This window comes from Blennius ocellaris, assembly GCF_963422515.1.
Source record: "Blennius ocellaris genome assembly, chromosome: 3".
In the NCBI taxonomy this organism is placed as follows: Eukaryota; Metazoa; Chordata; class Actinopteri; order Blenniiformes; family Blenniidae; genus Blennius; species Blennius ocellaris.
Window position 1 is genome coordinate 14009608 of NC_137652.1, and position 11054 is coordinate 14020661.

At 41.3% G+C, this 11054-nt stretch overlaps 2 protein-coding genes across 2 annotated transcripts; one reads left to right on the forward strand and one right to left on the reverse strand.

Moving 5' to 3' along the window:
- Positions 1 to 450: 450 nt before the first annotated feature.
- rhbdd2 (rhomboid domain containing 2) lies at positions 451 to 1547 on the forward strand (the record flags this gene model as incomplete). The annotated part of the gene is made up of 1 exon (XM_080521148.1): positions 451 to 1547. The coding sequence occupies exon 1, from the start codon at positions 492 to 494 to the stop codon at positions 1545 to 1547; it is 1056 nt and encodes a 351-aa protein (XP_080377274.1). The 5' UTR covers positions 451 to 491.
- Positions 1548 to 2240: 693 nt separating this feature from the next.
- Positions 2241 to 7307, reverse strand: LOC308148652 (OCIA domain-containing protein 1). The gene is made up of 8 exons (XM_080520310.1): positions 7139 to 7307; positions 6886 to 6970; positions 6737 to 6790; positions 6563 to 6610; positions 3536 to 3665; positions 3258 to 3430; positions 2903 to 3064; positions 2241 to 2809 (listed from the first exon to the last, which is right to left on the reverse strand). The coding sequence occupies exons 1-8, from the start codon at positions 7190 to 7192 to the stop codon at positions 2772 to 2774; spliced, it is 744 nt and encodes a 247-aa protein (XP_080376436.1). The 5' UTR covers positions 7193 to 7307; the 3' UTR covers positions 2241 to 2771.
- Positions 7308 to 11054: the final 3747 nt, after the last annotated feature.

The following is an 11054-nucleotide window of genomic DNA, read 5'->3' on the forward strand; positions in this document are numbered from 1 at the left end:
AAAACAACCCATACAACCTACAAGGAAGCTGTCTGTGACCGGATGCTATACAATGTTTCTTCAAAATAAAATGTAAACTCTCAGTATAAGTTGTATTTACGTTCTTATTCAACACGAGGCGTTGTGGCTTTCTCTGTCTCTGTCTTTCTATGTCTTCTAAATGCAGAGTATTTTGTGTTCATGCGCTTGAACCTATTTTTTACTTTCTAAAACACATGTCACACATTTATCAACAAACTTAATTTTGAAGTTTGGGTAATTATTTCCGTTTCCATCCAGGAAAAGACTCTTTGAATTACCGAGTTCGTACCAAAACAATTTGATGTGTGGATTAATATCGTTTCATTATCCACAAAGAACTGCACTTCCCCTGAGAGGATATTACCCGGCAAAGTTCCAGAAACGTCTTTATTTGTGGAGACTAGACTTAAGTAAACCCTGATGAACTTTGTCTCGAGTTTTAATCAGTCTGCCTTTTGTTTTTCGGCACCATGACGGTAATGGAGCATCTCAAGAAAATCTTCAGTGTTAAAGATGTTCCTGTTCCTAGCAGCGGGGTCCTCACAGTGGTCTTCATTTCGTGCTTGTTGTTTGGCATCCAAGAGTGTCTCTACTTCCCCCCAGGCGTCTTCAGTGTCGGTGGCAGTGTGTTTGTAAAGGGGCACCTCCACAGAGTCTTCCTATATCCCTTCTACCACCAGACCTCCACCCAGCTCCTCCTCAACATTGCAGCTCTGGTGCTTCTCAGCAGCAGCCTGGAGAAAGGCGTCGGCACTGTCCGCTTCTTGTTCTTGTTCCTCCTGCTGTCCTCCACCATCGGGCTGTTCTACAGCTTCCTGGACCTCCTGCTGGAGGACGCCTACCAGGCTCACACTGAGGGCTTGGTTCCTGTCACCCTGGCCTGTGTGGCCGTGACCACCATGCACACCAAGATGACCAAAGGTTTTCTGTGTGGGGTCAGTTTCCCCACCATGGCCCTACCTTGGGTGTTCCTCATCATCGGCACGGCCGTTGTCCCTCGCAGCGTGCTGCCCTGCAACGTCGTAGCCATTCTCGTCGGGTGGATGTATGGTAAAGGCTGGTTCTCTTTTCTGGACCTATCCGAGGCCCGGGCTGGAGTTCTGGAGAAGACGATACCCTTCAGGTGGCTGAGGCGCATTAGAGCTGTGGTTTTTATCCCTGCCAACACAGCGGAGAGGAGGAAGACTCTACTTCCACAAATCAATCCCACGCCTGGTTCTTACCCTGTCCAGGCTTATGCTCCGGTGTCCAGCGTTAACCCTGTTCCTACCAAACCCATGATGTATGAAGGCTGGACCAACAGTGCTATGTCCAGTCCCACACCACCCCTGAACCATCATGCACACGTCTCATCACACAGCTCCGAGCATGATCATGGACATTTTTCAGGCCTGAGTTTTGGACACACCAGTAACCACATCCATGGTCATAGTCATGATCATGGTCATAGTCATGATCATAGTCCTGGTCATGGTCACAGTCATGATCATGGTCATTGCCATGGTCATGGCCATGGGCAAGCATAGTTGTAGTTATTTAATTTTTGATTTCTAATATTCCCACTCTGGCCGCGGGACTTATTTGACTATTGTTTTACACTGAACAAATCTGCCCACAGCCTCAGGATCTCAACACTGGATTGTGTCTGTACAAATACATACGTTACTGGTGGTTTTTTTATTCACATTTTCTATCTGCTAATAAATATGGAAAAAAAACTGTTAAAAAGTGGACACCATTAATTGTTGCAGTGTACAATGTTGAAAGAAATAATTCAGTATATACCTGTATTTGGCTACTTAAAGGCAACAGTAAAAGCAATTGTAACATGCTCATGTATATAAAATTCTATTTTTAAAATCAACAACTACTTTGGTATTTGGATTTCTCATTCGTTTACATTTCTCCAAAATATCAAAATTCCTTTATAATGCTTCTCTTCAGAACATACATCAAATTTTTAAATAGAATCTTTTTTTAAATGTGGCATTAAATAGACATGTAGACCAATTTCTAACTATTAACACTGAACGTAATGAATGATAAAGATGTACTTATTATTGTTCATACTATCTGTAATCTAGCATTTGCGGAGCAAAGCGAGCAGTCCAAGAATTAAAAACATTGTTAGAGCTATGTGTAATTTTTATTTGATTTAATTGACCCTGAAACAAACTTTTCTTGAATGACAATATTAAGCTTCTGGTCCTCATTGGTACATTCTCACCAATAAACACAGACACAATAATTGATGATACAAGTTGCTCAACCTCAAATGGAAAATCTTGGGATTCAATGTTTCAACCAAGGACAGACACCTCGGGACCAGTCAGGTTTGAATCAAATAAAATGACCTTGGATTCAAAGGATGGACTTGTCCTCTAGCTGAGACGGCTGCTCTGACATGAAACCTTTATTCATTTGCACATGATGAATCAAATATGTTTTTACTCTTAATTGGTGAACAACAAAAAATCAACATCAATAATTTGAGGTCCAAGACCGCCGGTAAGAAAATATTTAACATTTGATCTGACAAAATTCACATCTAGATATCTTAAGTGTTGCTCCTTGTTTTGGAACTTTAAATTAATGTTTTGAATACAAATTAATTATATAAAAAAAAGGGACATTTTACTCTTCAATCCGATTTATTGATGAAACACAGTAATAAACTCAAACATTCCCATTTTCGGCAGTAGCAGTGTTGCCAAACAACAGATCACATCTCCACATCTTCGGAGCCATACTCATTCTTCCCAGGCGTCTCCATAGATATTCTTCTTCCCTGTAAAAGACAGTATGTATTATTTTTACCAAATGATTTAAGGACAATGGACACTTTCTTCACCCCATATCTACAAGTGTTACAGCAGCTCACCTGCTTTGTTGGGTCTCTCTGACTCCTCCTCAGGTGGTGCTCGGAGCATTGTGTCGGCCTTCTGACTGAGGGTCACCTCATAGTTCTCTCGGTTTTTCAGCCTGAGGTCCTCATAGAGGATGGACTTTCTCCTGGGCTCCTCATCCTCCATGTAGGATTGGACTGGAGGCGACAGGGACAAAAATAGGGTCATAGTGAAATGTTTGGGCAATAACAGTCGCTCATATCCTCAAAGAGCACTGATCAGAATGAAACATCTCTCTACATTGTATAAAAAAACACTCCTCCAGTGATCATTGAGTCGTTGCCAATGTTTGTAACATTTGTTCATACGCTTCGGGTTGCTGTGAGTCACCTGGAGCACTGAAGTCGTCTGCTTTGCCCATTTGCACAGGTGACTCTTGACTGGAGCTAAATCCATCATCTCTGGACTGGCTGGACCTGTGGCTTGGCGTTTCTGCGGACCCAAACATGCCGTCGAATGACTGGACGTCTGGATCCTTCATCTCTGACTGAGCACCTCTGGAACTGAGAGAGAACAATCGGATGTCATTGCCGGGGAGATGAACGAATGAGAGAAAGTTAAAGACAAATGTTTATAGGCCAGCATTTTCTTGGGAGAGGATTACTCACTATTGTGCAAGAGGTCCCGTCCTCTGTCGTAGGATCTCTCCCAGCGGCGAGTTCTCCAGCCTCTTGAACTTCTCCTGACATGTCTTCATATACGACAGTTTGCCAGCCAGGTAGCCACAGAAACCAGCAACTGTTGGGTCAGACGTATCTTACTTACAAAAGATGGCGATAAAGTATTTACTGGCGGTGACAGAAGTACAGTGAATCAAAGAAGATGAACAATTATCAAATATATTTATTCAGATTTGAATACCTCAGCATCTGAGAGGCATCTGGCTGCAGGACCTCCACTGTGAGGCGCCCTCCACCGTCAGGCAGGAAATGACGACACATTTAACCTAAACGCGCAGGCGCGAGCTACATAGCGGTGAGTTGCTACTTTGAAATTTCACGAAAAAGTTCTGAATGTATGGTTTCTTGTGTGTGTTCGCGTTGACATACCTGCCGTAAACAAACATATATTTAGATGCAAATAACAGCTTGTTACTCCAGTGGTGTAAGGTTATGTTTCATTTTAAATCGAAGTAATGCCAACGGTGGCTATCAATAAAGCACCGTATGTTTACCTTTTTTAATTACATAACATAAAGTGTCCGATGAGTGAAACAGTTTGTAAAGAGTACAGCAATAATGCATCGCAATGAAGTAGAAAACACGTTTTTCTCAGCTTGTGAATGTTTAAGAGAAGCGTGGTTCTCAAAGGACGGCCAAGGTTCTCAAAGGACGGCCAATGTGTCAATATATAATGTAAAGCAACACGATGCATTACTGTAGTTTATATTAGTATCTAAAGTTGTTAAAAAATAGCTCAACCTTAATCATTTTCAGTAAAGAAATTAACATATCAATGCAGGAGTAATATTAATGCAGTCGCGATTGACAAAAAATTGGCTGCTTTTAATTTTCTCTTTTATTTTAATTTAGATGGATATGTGTTTACATTTGCCATGTATTCCATAGGGGGAAAGCATTTTTGTGGTTGATCTCTGTGACGTGCCAACATGGCGACAACCAACAGCCTGCAACACACTGAAAACCTGATTTTCAATAAAATTATAATTCTTAAGCATTTTCACCGTTTTCATTCAAATTATTCCTTTATATTAGAACGATGCTACAGTCAAAGATGCTATTGTTGTTCCTGTGTGGAAACCTGCTCACTCCCTGCTCTCTGCAAGTCACGATGCTCCCTGTAAACATGGAACTTTTTTTAGGTAAAAACATTATCAAATGTTCATAAAAAATACAAATTTTATACAAGTTGTGTTGACTTGTGCTGTATTGTTTTGTTGTTTCACACAATGTTGCCAAACATTGACAACTAAAGCCAACAATGAATCATTCTTGAAATGACCAATATAATGTCAGTGTGGATTACTTAAAAACCCTGACAGTGTCTTGGTTGTGTTTGAATATCGAAACTGATCATCTTGCATGTTTGTGTGTGTATGTATGTTTTAAGAAGAGCAGCGCACTCATGTTTCTTTCAGATTAAACGTCACTCCAGCAAGTGGAGGGACAACAGTGGAAGGGGAGTCTTGTTTCGCAGTCTCTGCCTGTCAAATACGATTGGTGCAGCGTTGGAAAGGAAACGTTTGAATCAAGGATTGTTGGTGACGGCAGACATGCAGCAAAGTAGGTTCATGTGAACATGCACCTATTTACTGGCTGAGTTGACCTGCCTTCAGTACTGGACATGGGGAAGAAGGAACAGGTCCTCCAGTACTGGATGTGGGAGGAGGAACACATCCTTCAGTACTGGATATGGGGAAGGAAGAACACGTCCTTCAGTACTGGACATGTGGGAGGAGGAACAGGTTCTTCAGTACTGGACATGGGGGAGGAGGAACAGATCCTTCAGTACTGGACATGGGGGAGGAGGAACAGGTCCTCCAGTACTGGATATGGGGGAGGAGGAACAGGTCCTTCAGTACTGGACATGGGGGAGGAGGAACAGATCCTTCAGTACTGGACATGGGGGAGGAGGAACAGGTCCTCCAGTACTGGATATGGGGGAGGAGGAACAGGTCCTTCAGTACTGGACATGGGGGAGGAGGAACAGATCATTCAGTACTGGACATGGGGGAGGAGGAACAGGTCCTCCAGTACTGGATATGGGGGAGGAGGAACAGGTCCTTCAGTACTGGACATGGGGGAGGAGGAACAGATCATTCAGTACTGGACATGGGGGAGGAGGAACAGGTCCTTCAGTACTGGATATGGGGGAGGAGGAACAGGTCCTCCAGTACTGGATATGGGGGAGGAGGAACAGGTCCTCCAGTACTGGATATGGGGGAGGAGGAACAGGTCCTCCAGTACTGGACATGGGGGAGGAGGAACAGGTCCTTCAGTACTGGACATGGGGGAGGAGGAACAGGTCCTTCAGTACTGGACATGGGGGAGGAGGAACAGATCATTCAGTACTGGATATGGGGGAGGAGGAACAGGTCCTCCAGTACAGGCTACACGTGCTATATAGATAAAAAGGCAAAAACGATATATACTGTACTGCATGCAAGAAAGTACATTTTTATGTTGCGTTGACTAATTAACGCATTATGAATTTTCCACGAGCATTTCGGTATTTCATTCTGTCCCATTTTATTTTGAATTGTCGCATTTTATTTTGAATGAGCACTTTCTGTCTGACAGTTGAGGGAGTCTGAGACTGGAGGTCCTGCAGTCAGACACTCTTGCCTTCCAGCTTCGCATCAAACATGGTGTCTAACCACAGCAATAGAATAAACTGCTTTAAAAGGAATTCAAATATATATTAAAATGACCAGTGCATGGGATGTACAGTACAGTCTCAATAAATATGAACTATAATATTAACAGAAAGGTTTTCATCTTGACAATGTGCACAATACAGCCAAAAAAATAATTCTTTACTAAATAATAAAAAATCATCACACAAAAGTCAACAAATAACTCCTTAAATATGAGCCAACAAGATTGAAGAGAAGACTGCAATGTTTCAAATACTAGATCTACACTGTCATTTTAATGACGTTCGGGTGAACTTACAGGCCACTTTTGGTAAAGATCCAAACCTTGGAGAGGCAGACAGGGTTCCTAAGGATTTAAAGAATCTTGGGTTAATTTTAAATACAATATCAGAGTTTATAAACTCCATCAACCCTGACCCAAAGGAGACATGTTTCAGATTTTGGGAGCGAGCACTACTGTGTTTACAATCACCTCTGGTAACGAGGGCTTGAGCGATGGCCATGCTGACCACCGAGAAGGGCACAGCTGTAGAAAAACAAAGTACAGTGATGAGAGAGTGAATCCACTCGAGTCTGAACATCTAGTCACAATTTAACAGCCACTGCAGGACAGACACTTACACCTGTAAAAGAAGCTCTCCTGGTTGCACTCCTTGAAGACCCTCTTCTCCTCCTCCGTGGGGACGTATCCCACACCGAGAGGCTCCTACAGATTAACACACTTCGCCATTAAAACTAACGGGATTATAGTAGCAGGAGGCAACGCACCCACACTTTCTAAACGAGGCGGTTTCATTAATCAAGAGTTAACGTCATGCTAACCTGAGCTAACGCGTTAGCCTGCGGGATAAAGTGTCTTTCTCTGCGTATTTACCTGAGCTGCTGCGGGCTGCTGGTCCTCCGTGAAGCCCGAGCCTGGGGATGACATTTTCCACAGCAATGCCAAATCTGTCCGACACCTCAAAGCATGGATAATAATGGAGTATGCGTCACTAGGTGGACAAACTGACAGGGTGATCGGCACAATGTCATCACGACTGTAACGCCTGGCATGACCCGGAAGTTAATGCGGCTCGAGAGGCAGGTCGTTATCTAAACACGAAATGCCGCACAGCCTATCAGCGCCTATTGACGCAACGTGCCTCCAGCGCCGCCATCTTGGAGAGGTCACCTGCTCTGCTAAACTTATAGATCCCAGGCTAGAAAATCCACAAAAACATTCGGAGGTCGCTTGGTTTTCCTCACCTTTAAAACGAGGTATTAGATGTGTTGCTACGCGAACTAGTAGGCGAGCGACGAACGTTTTTGTGGATTTTCTAGCCTGGGATCGAAATGTTTATGATATGCTACCTTTCCAAGATGGCGGCACTGTTTGCACGTCACGGGCCGCAAGAAGAGGCATCTGGTGGTTTATGTCTATGGTTGTCTCTGTGTAACTCCACTGTACAAATCTCAGTTGAGTTTACGGTCGACAAAGAGGGACAGTTGTAATAATATTTCATTATTTAGTTAAAAATATAACCTATTCATACACAAAAGTGTCTGTTTTATTTTTGAAAAAATGTAGTTGTACTTCTACTTTTTAACTATAAAATAGTCCATCACTTCCCTCTTGCGGTCATAATCTGCATTGTTCCCTGACATGTAACTAATTGACGTTATTAGTCTCCAATTGTGCTGCAGTCAAGTCCAAGACCAGAGAATCCAAAGACCAAGACTTCAAGGGGAGAGACAAGTAAAAACCAAAACCAGAGCATCCAACCAGTTGTCGTTTTTATTTTGAGACGTGGGGCAGTGTGGGCAGCTGTTGAAAGTAACTAAAAAGCTACTTGTAATCTAACTTAGTTACTTTTAAAAACAAATAATCAGTTAAGTAACTAAACTACTTTTAGAGGAGTAACTAGTAATCAGTAATCCGATTACTTTTTCAAAATAATGATGGCAACCTTAGTTGTGAAGATTGGTTGTATTTGAAGTCATGAGTGCCATGTTCAAAGGAGATTTGGAAGTAGGAAAGACAATTTGAGAATTTACCACGTTTTCTTCACTCTTGGCCACTTAGTAAAGCAAAAGTTGTGCATTTCCATGAGTGATATCATATCTAAACTAATTACTCTATAATAAAGTTTATCATGGTTAAAGAGAAAAGAGCCTATCTTCTGTTGTTCATTAGCTACCAAAAGAAAAGTTTATGTGTAGTAATGACATTTATGGTGCCATCTTGAAGCGTCAATACTTTCATGTGCTTTTATATGGGTGATAACTATCCTATAAATTAATCATCTGCAGATAATGGATGAACTGCTTGACTGGTTTTTATTGTCATGAAAACACCCACCTGGAAAATGTAACTTTCAAGAGATTCTTAACTGGTACTTTATGCGTTTCCACAGCATGAGAACCCCCAAACGATTAGACAAAAATTCCAATAGGAGCCAACACATTAATATGCCAGAAACATAACCATAAAGGTTATTTCTGTAGTAATAATAATAACAATAATAACAACAACAACAATACAAGAAAAAGAAAAAGAAAAAGAAAAAGAAAAAGAAGAACCATTCAGACGAGGCAATCCACAGTGCTTGAGGAGGAAACAAAAGAAATATAATAAAACAAGTAATCAGATTATGAAATATGCTTAAAACAAAGAATAAAACAAACAGTAAAAATAAATACTTCATCAAGATAAAGATAATAAATAGAATCTATTCTGTATTGAAAAGCCGAAGTAAAAAATGATTTGAAGGTGTGACTTAAATTGAACGAGTATGTCAGCAGTACTCAGTAAAAGAAGGTTTGTTCCACAGGTGGGAGAAGAAGCGTAGGAACTAAAAACTGCTTCACCTTGTGTTGCTTCTGACACCGTTGTCGAACAGCTTTTCAAACGTCTGTCTATTTGTTTGGGAGTTGTTTGCGATGTACTTATGATATAGACCCTCATATTGACAATATTGTTTTCTTGTTGTTGTGTCTTTGATACATTTTTGGATTGAGCAATCTATTTCATAAACAATAAAGAGCATAAAGTCTTATCAAAAAGCAGGAACTTACAAGATCAATAAAAATCAGTTTCTAAAAATGTATGCTTCATGCTATTTGATCTGCTTCATCTAAGTTAGGACAAGTTCACTCATCAAAATGCAAATTAGAATAATAGTAATAATTTAAAACAGAACGCGTGTGCAATACAATGTCCCCCTATATCTGAATGATGAGGAGTTTTATTGTTCCCACGGCATGGCATGCCAACAGAAACACAACATATTCATGTAGTAGCAGTACATGGTGTCTAGGTGTCGCTGTCGCTCATGCAAACCGATTGATAAGCCTGATCGCTGCAGCAGTGATATGGCACGCATCAAAGTTAAAGAAAGAATATTAGAATAAATGCATTCCTAATCAGGTCAGCCTACAACTGAATCTGAATATGTGTGTAACATTTTATGCAGTTTGAAGAACCAAAAAAAAGGGGGGGGGGGGGGGGGGGGGGGTAAATCATGAGACAACACCAAATGGTAAATTTGATATGTTGCTGCCATGCTATCTGCTCAGCTGTCATATTATGATAGCGAAGCTTGTGTGATCTGCGTTGGTGTGCATGATGATGTGAGTCCTCTGCAGGCTAAAGGTCAGTGCAGAGTGGCAGATACTCGCCGGTGAATCACAGTTGAACCTTTTTGCCAGTTGGTTCTATCCACCAGACTTTTGGACTTCGAGCAGCATATTATAGACAAAGTGTCAAAGTTAGATGATTCGGTGTAAATTATAAATGAGCTTCTTTGATAGTCATGAGCTGCCCCCATTAAAAGAGATACTGCTCCAATGGTGTGGCAGTGGTTTGACCTAACACCTAACTTTAAAGAATCTCCTGTTAGATTCTGGGAGCACAGGGGCCTTTATGTGTGCTATTTGCACTCCTCTGTGTATGTGAGTGTGTGTTTCTCATTTATGGAGACACATCCATAAATGAGTAGAATTCTAAATTTGTTAAATTTTAAAATGATTTTCAAGTCATAGTGTGAGCTGTTTGTATCACATTATGAGCTACTGGTACACTTTGATTCTATAGCTGAGTATCCATTAGGATGGAAACAAACAAAACATACAGTACCTTTTTAATGCTTGTGCACCAGGACACTGGCTATGACTGTCTCTCTTCCTCTTTCTCTGTCTGTCTGTCTGTCTCTCTCTCTTTCTTTCTCTCTCTCCCTCCATCACTGACAGATGGGGCCTGGTAAAGTGGATGATGGTTACTCCCCGTCATCACCTAACACCATCAAGTCACAACTTCCATGGAAATTTACTGTGTGTGGCCCAGGCCATCATTTCTGTCAGCAATAATCAAGTGTATTCAAATACCGTAACTCACTTCATTGATATTCCAAAGTATTGACAAATGGCTAGATGTTTTAGGAAGTTCAATAGATGGCCACAAAGAAAGAGCTCCAAAAATAGGGCAGAGTCACAATCACATATTCGAGCTGGACCTGAATGACTGTGTAACACATCCTACACACCCACCACCCTCATGTGGTCTGGATATATTGTTGCCCGCAGAGTGGTTCTCTCCACAACTTGCCTCCTGTGGTTAATCTCAGGGTCCTCTTGATGGAGCTACCAACTTTCTGAGGGCAGTGCGCTAAAAGACCTGGAAATATTTTTACTTCTTTTTCTTTTCTTCTTTTTTTTTTTTTTTACAAGCACAGGTTACTCAGGGTTTTCTGTATTGGAGGTCATACTTTAAAAAGATGGACACATTATTTATTTTGAAAAAAACGAACTACCGG